At 32.4% G+C, this 20,549-nt stretch overlaps 2 protein-coding genes across 4 annotated transcripts in view; one reads left to right on the top strand and one right to left on the bottom strand.

The window, feature by feature from the left end:
- The first annotated feature begins 49 nt into the window (after positions 1-49).
- Positions 50-7,695, top strand: LOC148601489 (uncharacterized). Its single transcript, XM_088555056.1, has 4 exons — positions 50-262; positions 1,901-1,939; positions 3,305-3,361; positions 4,218-7,695. The coding sequence occupies exons 1-4, from the start codon at positions 178-180 to the stop codon at positions 4,397-4,399; spliced, it is 363 nt and encodes a 120-aa protein (XP_088411182.1). The 5' UTR covers positions 50-177; the 3' UTR covers positions 4,400-7,695.
- A 7,309-nt stretch (positions 7,696-15,004) lies between these two features.
- The window catches only part of LOC148601488 (uncharacterized), a 52,062-nt gene continuing 46,517 nt past the window's right edge, over positions 15,005-20,549 (bottom strand). For all 3 annotated transcript variants that reach the window (XM_088554736.1, XM_088554738.1, XM_088554737.1), the window contains 3 exons: positions 20,261-20,381; positions 19,247-19,428; positions 15,005-18,186 (listed from right to left, as the gene is read on the bottom strand). In XM_088554736.1, coding sequence (XP_088410862.1) covers positions 18,124-18,186; positions 19,247-19,428; positions 20,261-20,381 — 366 coding nt within the window. In that variant the 3' untranslated portion in view covers positions 15,005-18,123. The remainder of the gene's footprint in view (positions 18,187-19,246; positions 19,429-20,260; positions 20,382-20,549) is intronic.

Below are 20,549 nucleotides of genomic sequence, written 5' to 3'. Positions count from 1 at the left end.
TGCATCTTTGTCTCAACCAGAAAATATCACCAACACAAAGCTACGCAAACATGTTGCCACAGTTTCACAGATCTTGAACTTAAAGAAAAGCGATTTGGAAGCAATGGCTAACTTCATGGCATTGAAATTCACAGATCTTTCTACAGACTCCCACAGGAGACTATACAGATCGCAAGAATGGGTCGTCTGCTGAGTGCTTTTGACAAGGGAACTATCAGCAATTACTCGGGCAAACCATTAGATGAAATTTCTCTGGATGAAGGTATATTTTTACTACTTATATATTTGTAAAGCAAATCTTTCACAGCCTGTCTTACATTTAAACATTTATAAAGGGAAGTATGTGCTCACTAAGGTTCTTAAATTTTCCAAGTTGAATGATCTGACAAGTAAAAAGATGCAAATATGCTAATTTACACATAAATGCAATTAAAAATGAAGTTTTGGCTCAAACAAATGGTCCAATATGAGCTCCAACAGCTTTCTTAGTCAATGATTTTCAATTTAAAAATTATCTATTAAGTGAAATAGAAAAAAAAAACATGCCAAACATTTGATTTCAAAGGTAGATACATGTACATCTAGTTTATTTTGAAACCCTTGGAAATTCAAATGTCCAAATAAGTGTTCTGAGGCCATGCAGTCCCAGATGAACAGCTCAGGCTCATAAGAGCATCTACTTTAAGTGACAAAATCTTAAATCCTTTTGAAAGTTATCAATCCTCTATTTAGTCTAAGATAATCAAAATTTTCATTTTAAAATTGCCTTCCTTCCTAAAGTTTTATCATCCCTTTACAAAGGTCATATATTAGAGAATAAAATCATTGCTTAAAACATTATTTGAAGCAAAAATTCCCAAGAATATTAAGTTGGAGTGGCTTGAATAATATATACAGATGATTTTCTTTCACTGTTTAGTGGAATTCTGCATTTCGTTTTCACAACTGGATTTTACTGTTTATTTACTTCAAATTTTGCTGATTTTTCCTTTTTTGCTGGCATTCTAAAATTGTCCCTGTATAATACAGACCACTCTCTATAATTGTAAATCTCCCACAGTTTTTTGCAAAAAAAGTTTCTGTTATGTTTATATCAATCTGTCTGGCTACTTATCAGTGAATTATAAAGGATAAATGCAGAAAATTGTATAAGAATTTGTTGCAAACTTAAATATTGTCAGTCAACGTCACTTACGTATGCTTAAAACTTAAACCTTACCACATTCAGATTTTGGCTTGTGACTTGTTCTCATAGTATTTAATAGTTAGATGTTATGATACGTTCAATATATTGAAACCAATACTTAAACTACGGGTAGTCAGATTAGCAGTGAAGAAGAGGATTCTGATGAGGATGTTGATAAAGAAGGAAATGATGTTGAAGGTGATGATGAGGAGGAAGAGGAGGAAATTTCATGTAAGAAAATGGAAAATATGTGCACTTGGGATTGAAAATTTGCTCTAGCTGTTCATAATATGGGAGAGTATGCCATGAGAATATTTCTTTTTTTTTTCTTTTGTCCACGTGAACTAATGTTGTTCTTTCGTCTGAATTTTTTTAAAACATCTTTTATAAAGACTTTTGTCAAATGAGGCTTTCAGCTAAATTTTCTTTTAAAACTGACCAATATTGCTGATTTATGGCAATATTGTTGTCCATCATTAGACGGTCAGTTGCCATCATAATAGGATACATAGATTATAAACTTAATAACTTCTGTAATCACAGCTAAAGTTTAATGGGAATGTGTTGGGTATCCTTTTTTTACAGAACCTACTATTAGAGTTTATTCAGAATAAGTTCTGAATATCATTTGCTATTAGTTTTAGAAAAAGGAGTCAATGAGGTCTAAAAGCATTATTATTATTTACTATCAGTTTGGTTTTTTTCTATTTACAGCTCCTAAAGCAAAGAAGAGTAAATTACCAATGAAAGCTGGTATGTATATTTGTATTAATTGGCAGGGGTAATATAGTATTTGTATTTACATCTGAAGTTTTACCCCTATTCAAAGAGTGGATAGAATATTAGACTCACCTTGTCTGTGTGTTCTAATTCTATCACAATTATATGGGCTCCTTACAGATGGATTGATTTCAACTTTGTTGTGTGGCTTTATGTAGATGGGACATACGTTGTAAGTAATTTTTGATGTTGTACGATATCAACTTCCTATTTCGTGGGAATGTGCAATTTTTCAATATATGGAATGATATGCCAACTTTTGTATAAATATTTGCTTACAGAGAATGGATTGGTTTCAAATTTGGTGTGAAACCTTATATAGATTGGGCATACATAGTAAGCAATTTTTGATGCTGTCTGATATCAACTTGAGTGGGATTACACCTAGCACAACAAAGGCTGCAGCTCAATTTTTTTGGGTTTTTTTGTTTGATAGGTGTTTCTAAAATGCATTCTAAAGGCATTTCTCATGTTACCAACAACTCATATTAATCAGTTTAACTTAGTTAATCAAATATGTATAATCAATAATATGTCAACTGTTTGTCTTATTGGTCTTTGATATACAGGATTAAATGATTTTTGTTAATCTACAAGGCTGAGGAATACTTTAAGAATAACAGGAGTGATAAACGATATCTAAGAAAATAAAGAAATCATGTGATCTAGATAGCTTGGTGTGGTCCTAAATCAAAAAGGCAGGGTTTAATCAGTTTTGTGTACAATGTTATGCTACCTTTTTAATGCCCATCAATAAACTACTTTAAACATCACTTTTAACGAAACACAGTGTACTGTTATACTGAGTGCCAATACAAAAACAATTCATGTTTATTCTATTCTGGTAGTCTTGAATATTTGAAATTGAATATTGTTTCTAAAAGATAGCCAGAACATATATTAGATGAATAAAACATTTTAGGTACCAGTGTGTTTTCTTTAAGGAAATGTTTTAAATTTGCTTTATATGAGTCAAAGGAAAACTCAAAATTGAAAATTTGTCATTGAATATCATACATATCTAAGAGAATTTAATGAATATATTTGGAATTTTAGGATAATTTTTAATCAATTTTTTAAGGTTAAAATTTTCCTTAAGATGTGAAGTTTTTTCACTTTTGGATTAACAATAACAAATTTTTTGGATTGGTTGGACAATTTTCGAGGACAATCTAGTGGAACATTATAATACAGGGTATATATGTATCAATGTAGGTGTCACTCACAGATTATTTTTTTCAGCTGCCACAAGATGTAAAATTGAGTAAGATTGGATCCTCTAGTTAATTTATATTTAACATGAAGTGTATGAAGTTTGGTTCATGTTTACTTTTACAGCTCCTCCAAGAGCAGGTCCAAAAACAAAGAGAACTGAACAGCCAAACAAATCTGCAGGTATATAGAGGTTTGAGATCACCAAGGTGTCAAAGTTTTTGTCTTACTTCTTATTTAAAATGCATAGCTTCTTTGGCCAGCCCAGATTGGCTTTTAGAATGGTTGGCCGGGCAAGTGGGGAAAATATTTTTTGTAACATTTTCATAGATTTTTTTTTATGTAAATTCATTATGGGGTGCCATATCATGGGATGCGATTTAAGGTCTGTTGTCCTTGATGTGTTTTTCAACCTTTTTAGTCAAATGTGAGAGATTTTGTTACATTTTTCTCAGCTGTAACTTTTTGAGAGAGACTGTTTAGCTCAACAGGACATTTGTCTAGAGAGCTTATATCAAGTGGTTCATTTCAGTGTCATCTAAACTGATATATGTTGACCTTTAACTTTAACTTCCATGTCAAATTCTAAGTATTTTCCTGCCTTTTGTACATGTTTCTAGCGCTATCTATTGAATATTGTTTCTATATTGGTCTACAAAATATAGGGTTCAACCTAATGCAGGTAAGGCACACAGCAGGGCCCATATAGATTTACCATCTCAATGATGTCAAGTTAACCTGGTGCATTTGTATATGGGTGTGTTCCAACTCAGTAGCCTGTAATAATATGGTGGTTGTTGATTGTGCTGGTTATGTGATGTTCCTCTATAGGAAATGTTGTTGATGTCTCCAACTATCATACTATGTTACCCTATTCCAACTATACTTTAAATAATGAGTATATTAATTATGGTGACAGCGGCTATTATATACGGCCATTGTAATTTCAAAAATTTTGAAATATCCTTAGTTACTAGAATTCATTTATACTTTACATAAATAAAACATGCTTGATCATCTTGTGTTCAAAATATTTCAGGAAAGGTTCAATGCCTCACAGATCAACAAAGTGCTCTTCTTAAAAGACTTTTTAAATCAAACATAGCTTTTAAGAGAGAACTTAGAATGCAGGAGTGTGTTAAGGCAATTGAGCAAAATTTAACTCTGTTGAACCTAAATTGGAAGATACAAAAAACACAGTACATAATTGGATCACATTAGAGAAGAAGAAAGTCACTAAACTTTGTCACAACCATTAGTTTTTGAATATATTGTAATGTATGTGTCCACTTACTAAGTAAATGGAGCTTTGTACCTCTGAATGATGTCAATATAATCAGTGTGTGTAACCATGTAGGATGTTTCGTTATACACACTGTGTGTACCTCTTTATGATGTCAATATAATCTCTGTGTGTACCTCTGTATGGCGTCAATATTATCTGTGTGTGTAACTCTGAATCTTTGTGTTTTGATTGATGATGATGATGTTGATAATTTGTGTTGCAGCAGATAATGAATATGTTTCAAACAATTTCAATTTGAATAGTCCATACTTTTTTGTCTGTTTGCATGGATTTGTCCTTGTCAATGTACAACAGCAGGTGTTTATCTCAAAGATCAATTATATGCATAGGGACGAATATATATGTTCCCCAATGATAAGGAATATTATTAATCCAATATACATGCTGTTAGACTTGTTTGCTTCACTCCTTCTTTTAGGTATATTGCAAGCCCTAAGATTTTAAACAAGCTTTCATTTGTTTTTATTATATTTAAATCAATTTTAAAATCCCCCTGTTTCATTTAACCAAGTGATAAATTTCTCCTTTTAAGGAAAATTAATTCATTTCAATAATATACTAGTCAATCAGTCATTTTGTCTGGGTTTATGCTAGTTTTCTGTATGCATGTGCATATTTGTACATTTGCATTTATCAAAGATTGTAATGGGCCTTGATTTTTATGTTGTTGTGGTAATATTATACCTTATTTCTTGTTATAAATGGAGATTTTGCAATGACATTGGAATCAGATGATTTCATTATGACCTATATGTATACCTCTTGATGATATCAAAATGAACTGTGTGTGTACCTCTTGATGATTTCAATATAATCTTTGTGTGTGTGTACCTCTGAATGATGTCAATATGATCTGTGCATATACCTCTTGATGTTGTCAATATACACTGTTTGGGTACCTCTAAATGATGTCAGTATATTCTGTGTGGGTACCTCTTGATGATGTCAATATTATCTTTGTGTGTTCGTCTGTATGGTGTCAATATTATCTCTGTGTGTACCTCTGTGTGGTGTCAATATAATCTGTGTGTGGGTACCTCTGTATGGGGTCAATATTATCTGTGTGTGTACCTCTGTATGATGTCAATATAATCTGTGTGGGTACCTCTGAATGATGTTAACATATGATGTGTTTGTACCTCTTGATGATGTCAATATACACTGTGTGGATACCTCTGAATGATGTCAATATACACTGTGTGGGTACCTCTGAATGATGCCAATACAATTTGTATACACTGTGTGGGTACCTCTGTGTGATGTCAGTTAAATATGTGTTTGAACTTCTTGATGATGTCAATATAATCTGTGTTTGTTCCTGTATGATAATTCATTATATACAGTGTGTGTACCTCTGTATGATGTACATATTATCTATGTGTGTTCGTCTGTATGGTGTTAATATTATCTCTGTGTGTACCTCTGTATAGTGACAATATAATCAGTGTGCTTGTACCTCTGTATGGGGTCAATATTATCTGTGTGTGTACCTCTGTATGATGTCAATATAATCTGTGTGTGTACCTCTTGATGATGTCAATAACATCTGTGTTTGTATCTTTTGATGATGTCAATTTACACTGTGTATGTACCTCTATATGATGTCAATATAATTTGTGTTTGTACCTCTTGATGATGTCAATATAATGTGTTTGTTCCTGTATAACAATTCATTATGCACAGTGTCTGTACCTCTGTATGGTGTCAATATAATTTGTGTATGTACCTCTGTATGGTGTCAATATAATCAGTGTGTGTACCTCTGTATGGTGTCAATATAATGAGTGTGTGTACCTCTGTATGGTGTCAATATAATCAGTGTGTGTACCTCTGTATGGTGTCAATATAATCTGTGTTTGTACGATTGAATCTATGTTATGAGATTGATGGTGTTGTTGACATACACTGTTTCATAGACTCATTTTATGTTACAGTAGATAATGACTGGGTTACGAAATAAACCATTTTTTTTTACTTTTTTTGTAAGTGGAGTTTTCTTATCCAATGTACAATAACAGGAGCTCATTTCTCTGTTTAAAATACATACTTTTAAACTTGTCTGTTTCACTCTTTTATGTAGATATAATTTTATATTAGATTATAAGTCATCTCGGATTATAAAAAAGGTATTTTTTTTAATTAGATTTAAATTAATTTTAATATTCTATTATTCTATAATGGGTAGAAATAACCCTCTTCCAAACAAGTAAGCTGTTTAGATAAAACCAATTGCATTTGTACAAAATCTAGTCATTATTCTGCAGTAAAAACTTCACTATGTGGGGTGTCTTATTAAGATTTTCAAAAATGTAGTTTTGTATTTGCATCGTTTTCATTTGATGTATATTCAGTTACTGCAAGTGCTAATTAGCGCTAAACGTTTAGCTGGTTATTGTTATGACAGTTGAAACTTCTGTGTATTTAAGCAGTTGAGTGGAAATGATCAAAATTAAATTTTTGCTAAAATGCAAATCAATGACTTTTAAAAGCTAATACATGTAGTTACAGCTCGTTAGTTTTATATGTCTACATGATACACTTATTATTTCTTATTGATCATTTGATCAATTGGTGATGCACTATTAGGTAAATGGTTGTTTATACGACTACAAAACAAATTTGCAGAGGTATAATGGTATCATTCTGGTGTGGTGTCCCTTATCTTTCGTTTAATAACGATAACTTGAGTAAAGCTTATCAGATCTATATGAAATCTTAACACATTCTTCCTAGGTATTTGAATAAGCTTGTGATAATGTTTAAAATAATGATCTATATTGCAATTATAACATTAGTTTTCGCATAATCTTGCATTTCGAGACATTCTATCTTTTCAGAGCCCCTACATAATCTTTTTCCAATGCTTTAATTTCTGGCAACTATTATACATCCGCCTAAATTGAAAATGTTCAAAATGTGTGTATACCTTGGTTTACAAAATCCACGAAAACCCTTTAATGATATATCATTTTAGTTGTATTGAAATATTGTAATATCTTAATATAAAGCTGCTATATTTCAGTTGATTGTATATAGCTTGGAGTCTTCATTTTTGGACTTTTAACATTATTGTGCATTGTAGGAAAATGTTCTCTTGTTTCAGTTTTATTGACAATACAGAAGGTTTAACCATAATAAAGATATACAAAAAAAGTTTGTTCACTAGCTTCAAAGTGAGCGAAAATTAAATTTCAACTCAGTGTGCTTTCCTAAATCGGACCCAGTATATATTTCTCTCATCAAGATGACATTGTATCTCATTTTAGGAATTTGAAGAGAAGTAGCAGTATAAAGTGATCACGGTGTCCTTTCCTATTTTTGTTTGCCACAAATGTACTTCTTTAATCAGCTGAATTAAATTTAGTTAAACATTCACAGAATCTTCATAACACAACGTCATAGAGCACTTATTTTGGATTTAGATTGAATTTCATAGCGAAACATGCACTTTGCTTTTGTATCCCGTAGGGCGTTCTTCTAGTGGATACATAAGTGTACATAATATGTTTTGCATGCAAGACGGACCCGTGCAGGTCCGGGTGTCAAAAGAATAGGCCTGCAGCAGCGCTAAGCTTGTCGTAAAAGGCGACTAAATAGTGCTCAGAACCCTAGCCTGAGGCTAGGGCGCTCTGCCCATAGAGCAACTGGGATGTGTGCCCCAGGTGGTGGAATGGGGTACCCCTGGCGTGTTACATGCTGGGGTTGTCAGGCTGTAATACGGAAAACCTGACCGCAAACCATAGTGGTGCACCGTGTTGGGAAAGATGCCACGTTCCTCGCACGTTAAAGAACCCTACTGTGGTATTCTCCCGGAGTAGGAACCATAGGGCTCCGCCACAGGAGGCTAAATTGCCCGACCCTACCCGCCTCTCCCTTTTTCTAGTGGCAATCAAAATTTGTCGACCCCATTGTCCTTGTGTCCCATCCCTTTTTCATTTCATCATCATTTCATGTTCATTTTATCATTAATTTCATGTTCATCGTCTGAATATAGCTGAAATATTGCTGCTCGGACGTTAAACCCCAACAATCAAACAAAAAACAAGCATGCAAAACGAGGTAATATCCTTATAAGGAAGTACCTCCTCGAGATGTAATGTTCTTATATGGATGTACCTCTGGTTGTATGCAAGGTGCTAGCATTTAAATAAACGATATACAGGTTTTATTGATCGTTTTTTAACATCCCAATTCTACATATTAGTACAATTTCAATTTAATGTATCATTATCTCCACCAGAAAGCATAGACCTCCTTACGTTGGTGCTGGAACTTGTACCTCTCTTTGTTATAAAAACCAGTGTGTGTGTGTTTGTGTGTGTTGCTTTGTGGATGTATGGATGTCTGGCTGAGTCGGATGTTTGTATCCGTGTCTGCTTCCCATGATTGAACATTTTATTTTATTATAGACCGGAGACGTAGTCCAGCTTGTTTCGTAAGGCTACCATAATGATTATTCGAGAGAAGATATCCTGGTTGTGTCGTCCTCGCTTTTTGATGCTCTTGAATATACTTTTGAATAGTTTATTTGTCGTCATGTATATGTATAATACAAACATAGGAAACCCTAGTACGATCCATGGTGGAACTGGTCGTATTAATATAGGAAACCCTAGTACGATCCATGGTGGAACTGGTCGTATCAATATAGATGGAGTGAAGATTTTAAAGAAGAACTATGTTGTTATGAAGACTATGACAAGTGTTCAAAGGCAGGCCAAACGTATAGATATGACAATGAAGGAACATAAATTAAATCAAAATGTTATTGACACCACTGTTGCTAAATGGAAGCGTTGTTTGTTGTCTATTCAAAACAGGATCGTTTTTATTTTATCTAACGTATTTGGAGACACGCATCAAGATGTTATTCTTATTGACCCGGCTTACCATGACAACATTGGCGACAATTTATTATCTTATGGTGAAATGATTTTATTAGAAAAATATAACATAAGCTTTAAAGAATGTGGGCTTGTTCAGGCCCGAAATATAAACAAACCATGTGGTGACTTTAAGCAATATGTAAAAGAATCGTTGGGTGTGTGGCACGCTGGTGGAAATTGGGGTGACTTGTGGGGTATGCAAAGGAAGCGGTTTGATTCAATTGACACCATGCTTAAGTTAAACTTCACTGTAATTGGCATGCCACAGTCTTTGTATTATGGAAACGAAAACATCGAAGCTTCTGATTCAAAAAGGCTTAATGATATTATCAAAAAAAGATGGGCGGCGAACAAGAAAAAAGTAGTTCTAAGCTGGCGTCAGGAAGACAGTTACAATAAGGCTACCAAGCTATATCCTTCGATTGAAAATCGCCTTGTTCCAGACATTGCGTTTATGATCGGGCCAATAAAACAATTAGATCCGAAGAAAGCAAAAATAGAAGTTTTCGATCTTCTCTTTCTACTTCGAAAAGACAAAGAATCAGTCATCAAGCATCCAAATGTTGATAAGAAAATTCAAAATATTCTTAATTACACTCAAACAACAGCTAAAGCAGAAGTCCGTAGTATCACATACACAGTGATGGATTGGTACGACTGTTTGGTCGGTCCCAAAATGTACAAAGAAATTAAAGTAATGCAACAGCTTAAAAACAAAAATGAAGTATTTGATTTTAACGAAAGGTTTACCCGTGCTGCATCTATGTTCGCGAAGGGAAAGGTCGTAATAACGGATAGACTTCACGGGAGTATTTTTGCACTTCTTAGCCACAAACCACATATCTATATTGATCAGATGTACAATAAAATCGAGTATACGCGAAGAATCGCTTTAAACAGTTCAACTGACTGTCTGGATAAAAACGCATTGATGTATGACAAAGCTGAGAATTTAACGCGTGCTGTTGAACTTGGTGTCAGAATGTTATCAAAGTATGAACTCAAATAATTGCAACAACAATCACATAAGTCTAAGGTTGTGATTCTGCTTACGGCTTCATGAAATCCAATAATGTGCATTGTATTTCCCATGGAACAAGATTAAAAAACTATTCATGTTTAATAGTATAAAATTTGAATTTTATATTAATCTTTTATATCTTTTACATCTAACATTACTGACATTGATAGGGAAAACTGATTGACAAGTAAATACTTTGTTATTCTAAGGAAGAAACGAAGCCCTTAACCCAAGATCAAATTTATATTGACCATGCAGCCGCTGTCACATAATCCTGGGTCCGGTCGGATATAGAGTGTTTACATTTTTGGTCCACTCTCCATTCGTTTGAAAAAAAATTATATTTAAAGTCTAAAGGAAGCTACCAACCAGTAAACTTAATAGGTATCGGATCGTCGAGGCATGACGATACAGCACAAACAAAAATTATATCAGTCTAGAAGATTTTACAACGATACCGATAAAAGTGTTATAAGAGAATACATATATTATTTTATTTGTTTATTATTAAAATCATTTTTATACAAAGCTCAATTACGCAAGGCCATAAATATTTGTTTTATCGCATTTTTAATTGTCCAATATATTTGATGTAAATAAGTATTTCTTGATATAATCTAGTAAATTATTCATTTTTTTTAACAAAGGTTTATAATAATACCAGTTTAATAAAATACATCCTAAAACTTTCATGATTGTTTAAACAGTTATTTTCAAACGAGGCACTGGGTTAAGTTCATATACGAATATTTGTATTGTATGTACATGGACCCTGTTTAGTGCCACAGAACAGTCTTTTTTTGTAAATCAGTGGTTTTAATAAAAAGAAGTCCAGCTGGGACAACATTTATTTACAGAACATACTAGATCCATCGATACAGAACATAATCTGGATCCCTGGGACCAATTTTTTTCCGGCATTTTAAATTAGTCTGAGATCTGAGTCTGGTACGTTTATGCAGTCTCTTACGTTGTTTGCTAAGATTGCTAAAGAATGTTCAGAATCACGGTCGACGTCACTCTATAAATAAAAACATAAAGTTGACAAAGAGTAAATTGAACCCTCCTAACGCTCTGCTCTCCATCTTCCCTATTCTGCAACTTTTCGGAAGGTGCATCGCTTCTCACTGATCGTTCAACTATTTACACTTCTGCATATGTGTTACTCTATATGGGAACATTTTTAATTAATAATCAAAGTCTTTATCTTGGATATCAAGATCTTTTGTGTCAAGGGAGACAAGGTCTTGATCAGATCCAGTCATTAATCTTACAAGGTAAAGTTAATAAATGTTCTAGACACCTTTAACGACTTGTATCAGTGAACGATAACCTCTCACCGCAGTTATTTGTTCGTATGATCACGAACAACTGACCAACCTAAATGTTAGCGACTTGAATAGATCTTAGTCCCTTTGTCGGGAACTAAATCAATAGGTGCTCTGCAATTTTTCCTATCTTAAAACTGTCGTCATAAATTGTTCTGATCTAGAATAGACAATAGTTACACTAACCCTTAATAGCTATGAATCATTATAGACCATGGTACAAGTTGTCATATTATTCGTTTTCATTTAAGAAGTATAATTAGTGGATGATAGTTCTAGGGCCAACATCTTGATGTTTGATATTTCAGTATGACAATTCTTTGAATATGAAGAAGTCATCTCTACTGTACGTTTTCAAGTTGGTATAAGACAGACAGAACTTATTACCTTTCGCCCCGTTGATGGTCATCAGCTTTATATTTCTCCTGTTCCCCTATTTAAGCCTAAATCATTAGTGTAGCTTCTTTCCATATCTTATTAATTTTATTAATCTCATGCATGTGTCCTCTACTCCAGGTGTTTTAGCCCCCCCCCCCCTCTTTTTTTCGATGTCCCTGTGGGTTACAGGCCAAAGCTTGCTAAATGAAGTTTTTGTCGTCTTTTCATGGTATATGTCCAATCCATTACCATGATCTAGATCTAATCATCTTTGTTATTAGCTGTTGCTTATTTCTTTTCCATAGTTCAATATCGGATATTTTATAAGACCATCTTATGTTTTTATACATTTGTTATCAAAAGTTTGTAAGGATTTTATAGATGTTGCAGTTTCCCTCCAGGTTTCTGATCCATATAGAAGAACAAATGTGACGTTAGTATTAAATATATTAAAGTGCTAGTACTTTAGGCAAAACAGTGTTAAGCATGGAAAATGCCTTTGTGCTTTGCTTTTGATTTGTTGTATTGTCTTCATCTGTGCCTCCAGAAGTACTGACAATACTTTCTAGGTAAGTAAAGTATTGAATCATCTATGAATAAGCCACCAATCTTAAGGCAATCTTTTTGGATAATATTTTGTCTCGTAATCTCATAGATTTGGTTTTCCGTGGCTTTATGAAGAGACCTGTTTGTTCTGGTGCAAATCTGATGATTGGGTAAAAATTTTCGCATATCATTTTTCCCATATTCAACATCAAGATATTAAATATGTGGTAAAAAAACGAAATAACGGTCTGTTATATTGTTTTATTCTAACTAGATGTAACTATTTTTCTTTTGATTTCAATTTAAGCGCCGTGTTTTTGTTTGTTTTTGTTTTTGTTTTTTTTTATTAATTTTGAAATTTAAGTTATATTTATGGAATATTCACCACCTTGCAAATAAGATGTAAAACAGAAATATCAAAATCTGTCCATCCACTTTTCTTAACATCACTTCTTATTCACGGACCAATCTAAAACACAAAATATGTCAGTAATTGATTTGATTGTTAAGGTCCAAAGTTCACAACGGTACTTAAACAGTGATCCAACGTTTAAAAGTGATGGGTTTAGGTGGTTTTCTAGACTTATCAATTTTGTTGTTCAGCAACTTGACTAAACGTCCCGTTTGATGGGGTACAAGGCACTGGAGTATGGAGAAGTGGGGCATTTGTAACGGGGGATAAAGAGTCGGTATAAATTACAGTAGACAAAAAACATTCAATAGCGTCAATGTAATGTCCGTAACTGTAGTTAAGGACATTCCAAGACGGAAGACGTTGATTCTGGTAAGAAATAGTACTGTCAGGTTTGTAATAATAACATATTATTCTCCCGTGTTTTATGTTTTTTATTATTATTACTGAGTGAATAAACTATCTGATGTGACGTCACAAACGTTACAATGTTATGAAATTGCCAAATATCGTCCGCTTCGAAAAAAAAACGTTGTTTTTCTTCTTTAAAATGGCATTTTTTGGTAAAACATTGTGTTTTAGTATAAAGAAAATAACAGTGAACTGACTTGACAAATATTTTGATATATGAAATCCGTATGAAGCAGTAGAAATGCGAGGTACAGCCAAGCATTTTCCTGTGGTTCTAAGCCTCATCTGTATAGCAGTTTCAGGTCGAGTCAGTGCACTGTTATTATCTATTAATAATAGTATTGATAATATAATAATATTAGTAATACTAATACTAAGGTAATTTCGTAACATGCATATTATTTTGGGTGGATTTGCGAATAACATTCCGGGTGCGGCGATTTAAGATATAAATGCAGAATGGGAATTTAGCCATAGAACATGGGATTGCAAATGTGTGATAGAGTTGGGTTATGGGGACTTGAGAATCAACACCTTAACCTCAGAAGAGCTGTAACTGGAAAAAATACATCTAGTTTAGTTCCTTTGTCGGCAATACATTTCTTCTTTCTCTTTTTTTTCAACGGTTCATAGAAAGAGAATAACTCACTCATCACATATTAGACTCGCTTATTACTTCTGGGTCTAATTACCTCTATTTGTGGTACTAAAAACTCGTTATAGATATGTGCATTGAAAGAGCATCATATACTCAACACAAGAAACACGCCACCCACGTTTATTTCGCTTAGTCAAAAATGATTTAACATGTGTCCACATACCAAGAAAGAAAAACAACGTCTTTTAGCAGTTTAGTGATCGATTTTATTTTCTATAACGACACATTTACGTTGTGAAAAAAATTAGACCGAAATTTCTGCGGTAGATGCTAGAATATTGTAGTATTTCAAATCATTTGAAAAAAAATATGTGAAATTGTTTAAATAAATAGTAAAGTAGTTGTGCATTATTTCTGTTCTTTAGTACACATATCAAGAGATTTTAAGGGGCATGTTCAAGGCCATTATTTCCTCCAAAATTTTGCTCAAATTAACATCATTTCCTTGGTCGCATTACTGCCAAACTATTTATGTTTCTGCTCACTGTTTAATTGTAACATGGAGATCCAGTTAACAGTAGTGTTGATGGGAATCCTAATAGTGTTGTGTCCCTTTGTTTGTTCTGGAAAACATTCTATGGTTGATTGGAAAAGAGTAGTAATAAAGGTATTCTTATGTCTTCAAACCTTCTTTATGCTGAAAATTAACCTTACCAAAATCAATTGGGTTCAGAACAATTTTCTTAGCAGGAAGTCTGACAAAAGTAACATCTCTCATTTATTAGAGCTAATTAAATAGAAGTAGACCATAAAAGGAGTAACGTGGTATTTATAGTCAAGGAACAAAGAAAACAGAAAAAATCACCATAAAGTTTGAATTCTACCACCACCTACTCCATTGAAACTTTCAGATAGGCAGAGGGAAAACAAAAGTCGTTGATACTGACCTATTTGGTAATTTATTACACGATTATGTATGTATATCAAAATTACTAATACTACACTGTTTCCATAGCAAAATAAATATAAATGTTACTATGACAACTAATGAATGGCATTTATTTGAAAATACACTTAAAAGAATATCTCAAATTATAATATAAGTAAAACATAATACATAGATAGCATTGTTTTGATTATAACAGGCCTTCAAATTGTTCAGCGCTCGATATAGCATTTGAATAGGTTCTAAGATTCACAATGAAAGGTAATGCAGCGAAAACTGTCTAAAAGTATCCCGTAATAAACCAGACATCTTCTGAAACCTCTTTTTATCAGTTTCAATACGGTTTCAGTTTTTTTCAGTGCTGGGTGAACACGTCTGTTTTGTTTATTGGGGTTTAACGTCCGAGCATCAAGTTGTGTCTGTCAATATACACCCGAGGCTTGGTGGATCTAATGTTCATAAAACAAAACACTAGGGACACATGCATATGAAAAAAAAAACACATTGCTGAGGAATTTGAACCAAATAGATGGGATTTTAGACACAAACAAAAAAATTGTAATTTGTAACACAAAATAATAACATAATTTAAAATAAGGCCAGTTTGATCTTTAAAAGTGTCAAAATAGGTAAAAGTCCATTAGCCTGATTGAACAGAAATAACACAGCTAAGTAAAGAGGAAAGATAAGGGTTTTACTACCATTCAAAATATATAATTCCAACAATGACAACTGTGGAGGTGATTCATGGTGTAGAAAACTCAACCAAACAAACCTTTAGTCTTTTCTGGATACAGATATCTATTTTTGAGTAAGCCATGCATTTATCTGCCACTCGAATCAAACTTTTCATGAAGAATAGCTCTTGCAAAGTACCAAATAATGTACAATCTATACAATTTATATCTCAAAAGTGCAACAATCAAATGACAAATAAGACTTTTCATGTAGTCTGAACTGTTTCTGAATAAGGAAATAAAAAAGTAAATTTGGTGGGAAACATCTCCTATCTGAGTTTTATCAAGAGTTGTCTGAACACTCAATGGGGAAAAAATAAGAAGTAAATTTGGTGGGAAACACCTCCTGCCTGAGTTTTATGAAGAGGGGTCTGAACACTCAATGGGAAAAAAATAGAAGTAAATTTGATGGGAAACACCTCCTGCCTGAGTTTTATGAAAAGTAGTCTGAACATTCAATGGGAAAAACAAAAAGAAATATCTAAACACATGAAGACTAATTTAAGATGACTATGAATATGTATATCTTACATTTTGAGGTAAATGAGGCAACTTCAAAGAGGTCAATCAATAAAAACATGCACCAAAATAAGTTAAAATATCACTCTTCTAACAAGTAATGTACAGCTAATAAAATAATACTGGAACACACAGAAAAATTGAAAGATAGACAAAAAAGAAAAAAAATATTTTCAAAAGGATTCATTCAATTATATCAGGCCTGGATTTCATAAAAAACAAATCGAATCAAGATTTTTCTAAATGCTTCCTCCTCTCAAATTTCAAGCAATCAAATCACTTGAAATTAAAGATTAGATGAATATCTGATTTCTATGAAACCCAAGCCTAAATATTACCATTTTTGATGTATCAAATGCCACCAGGTTGTATTCAATAAAGTATACAGAAAGGTAGGTTCCTCATTACATGTATTATAAACTCACAAATTTTCACAGCAATTTTATAGCAATTTTATTTTTGCTAGATGGTGTAATGCATGTGACACAAATCAAATTGTCACCAACATTTTGAACCAAAAAAAAAGTATAATATGACAGGAATAGCTATTGTAAAAATAGTTTATTGGTATATCCATTTTTTTTTAAAAATAGTGCATTTGTATGAAAGACGGATTGTTTAACATGGAATACCCTTAGAAAGCAAAACAAAAGTAAGAGAAAAAGCTCCTACTCAAGAAACTCTTGATTCATAAGACAATTTCAAGAATTTTCTCTATAATTAATAGAACGATAAAAGAAAAAAAAACTTAAACAGAGTAAAAGCATTAATGTACAAAGGAAATTAAAAATAAATACAAGCAGGGTTAATTAAACAAAAATGAGACCTTAAGTAGCTGTCTTTGTAAGAATCAGGCAAAATCTGAAAAATGTGATACACCCAAAAAAAGGTTACATATTTTAATTTTTGTAATTAGGTTGTTTTATGGGTCTATACTATGAAATGTGTAATTATTCATTCAAATCTGCCTGCTCTTAGGAGATAATCCACATTGAAAATCCAGTAGATTCTATTGTATTTGAGTGCCATTTACAGAGTTATCTCCCTTAATTTTGAAATCTACAGTTCTATATAATTTTTATCTCCTAAGAGCACGGGTTATATGAAAAACCACATTTTAATTTCTGTTTACTATGACATTTCAAACAAAATATCAAAAATAAAAATTTGTAGGCTTTTTACCCATGAATCACATTTTGCATGATCCTTAGGTGGAATCCTACTTAATAGACAAATCCTCCCAGAAACTAAAATGTTCATGATCAGGTCAATCAAAGTCAGTTTCTTGGTATTAAGAAAAGTCCATCATGAAGATTTATAAGGGAGATAGGCAGTTCAAAAATATTTTGTCTAAAAAAAGTAATGAATTAATATGGGTAATGCAGCATCCCTACAGAATTCAAGTTGGTTCTGAAAATAAAGATTGAAGAATTAAAAGTTTTATAGTGGGAAATGGGGTATTGGGTCACACAACTTGATCTTACATTTTAATATAATAAAGGGAGGTAATTAAACTAAAAAAAAAAAAAATAAATAAATAAAAATTATTTCTATTGAATTATAACTGTTTACATTGATACTGTTCAGAAACCCATTAGTTTGTGAAAAATTGAGTTTATTATAAACAAAATTTCCTGTTCCTCCTTTAACAGATTTATGATTTCACTTATTCAAAATGAATGAAAATGAAACAGAACAAGACTGGTATACAGATAAGATTTAAATCAACAAAATGTTACGTCAATTCAAAATACAATTGCATATATTCCTATTTGATTTTAGTATTGTACTCTGTAATTCAAGTCCCTTCATTTCACAAAGGACAATCCCCTACCCCTTTCCTTTCAAGAGTCCAGCTCATTTTCTTCTACCTCGTAACTTTCTCTGTACCGTGTGGTGAACATCATCAGGAGATGGCTCCTAAAATGAAATGAAATAAAGATACAGGGTACATATTTTGTTATCAATGTAGTTGATAAATTAAATAGGTAAGAACACTTGGCAATAAGAATAAATAAAAATGAATGATACATCCATGAAAAATGAAGTAACAACCTGTTCCCAAACTGAACTTTTTTTCATATTAACATTATTAGTTTTGAAAAATTTGTTAGAAGCAGCAGGATATGACATTAACATTTACTGAACCTTGTTTAGAATTCTACTTGCTCAAATCAAAAACTATATGTTGTCTGTAAGTAAATCAGTTTTTATTTTACAAAGCCATCAAAAAAGGAAATTGACTAAATCAGAAGTAAACAGATGGTAAAAAGCAAACGTAACAATAAAATGTGGATTTGAAAAAGCAATATTTGGTTTTAAAGTGGAAGAAAATCACATCTTGTAAATGCATGTTGAAAAATACATAAAATTTGTTTGTATTTTGGGCAAGTCTGATTTATCTTTAATTTGATGTCCAATCATGAACACAGAATATAACTTATTTCTAGTTGGAAAATTACGACATAAAAATATTTTAATGAAAAACATTTTAATCTGACTATGAAAGTGTTGCGGAGTCTAAAGAATATATAATTAAGTAGCAGTCTTTCTAAAAATCAGAGAAAAGGTGATTCATGCATGTCAAAAACCCACTGAATTCAGTTTTATTTCTTTTTCAGAAGCAGTTACTGATCACATAACCAGGCTTAGTTTTTTCATTCAGTTGTTGTGCTTTTGAGATAAAATTCGTATAGACTGTACATGAATTTGCATTTTGTAAGAGTTACTGTTCTTGATTTGGTTTGATTTGGTTGATTTTAGTGGGAGATAAATGAATCATTTTCTAAAAAGTGCAGAATTGCATGCAGAAATGATTATAATTATGTGAATGTATAGGATATGTAGACTGAAAAGGCATCATTTGTTCCGTGGTTTTTTTTTTTTACATCATGAATCACTTTATCATTGGCAGTGTCTGAATTTTATGTGGACAGGTACTTAAGTTTCTAGTGGCCTTAAATTGTTATCAAAAACCTACAGCAAATCTACCACAGTCAAGAGGTTCAGAAATCTGTACTTCATCTTTATACAGCTGATGTCTTTTCCGTGATCTTTTTGACACCTCAATAGCTGGTGACATCTGTGTCCCATGATCCTCCACTTCTATGGTCGAGTCACCATCTTTGTTTGGTGTTGAAACATCCTCAATAAATTTCTTGGCTGAAAACAAAAGAAACATATGTGAAAAGGTTATGGCTTCATAATGTTACAACACTGTCGGGTTTAATAGAAATTAAAAAAAAAACCATCAACAGAAATTAAAGCACCTGTTATGTACAAGTAGTTTTAATTAGTAATTAACCCTTCAGTATTACTGATTCTTGCATACTCTTTATCTGAAATTTTCTTCAGTCCTTGATCAAATTCTTTTTCATTTTTAATCTGTCTTTCAAGACAAACACGAAGTTACATGCAATGTTGTGAAAGGTATACTGCACTAGTACAGGAAGTTGATATCAAACAGCAAGCAAAACTGCTTACAACATATACCCCATCTATTTTATGGACAGAACGTCAGTGACGTCCTTTATACGTAGAATGTAAGACCAGAAATATAAATGACTTAAGAATATCCTGACAGAAGTGACTAAATTTGTCAACACAGAAGTAGACAATTGTGCAAGTGTGGATTTAAATATGTCTTTTAATAAGGTATTAAGCTCTGTCCATGAAGGACATAGCCTAAATTCATATAAAGCCACATACCAAATTTTAAATCAATTCACTTATTGGAAGCCAAGATAATTGGGACAAAATTCAGAAGAACAGACAGACAAGGTGATTCAAATATACCACCAACGTATTGTTGGTATAAAAAGTATAATACTTGTAAATGGATATCTTTCTATCAAAACATTCAATTCTCTTCATATGATTTAAGAATAATAAAAATTCTTCATAGCACTTCCATAATCATAAGATCAAGATGTTCTAACCAAAAAAACATCAGTATACAACAATTTGCATTGACAAAGAAATCAAAGTTTCCTACCAGATCTTGTAATAGGGGATTCTTTAATTACAGACATAATCCTACTCAATGATGAGTCTGTGTTTTTACTCCCAGTTCTTGTTTTTTTGCCTCTTGTTGACTTCTTGTTTTCTTTATCATCCTGAAAAAAATTTATAGACATTGAAGGTAAACAAGTTTGTCTAGAAATGTAAGAATGACAAATGTGTGATGCAAATGAATCATACAAGATCATATAACATAAAAACTTGACTATACTAAGTTCTAAAATATGCCCTATCTAAAACAATAGCATTAACAAAATTGGACT

Source organism: Perna viridis, chromosome 12 (assembly GCF_037379345.1).
Source record: "Perna viridis isolate PV_CMFRI_1.1 ecotype Kerala chromosome 12, ASM3737934v1, whole genome shotgun sequence".
NCBI classification, from domain to species: Eukaryota; Metazoa; Mollusca; class Bivalvia; order Mytilida; family Mytilidae; genus Perna; species Perna viridis.
This window is presented reverse-complemented; position numbering and strand designations above follow the sequence as displayed.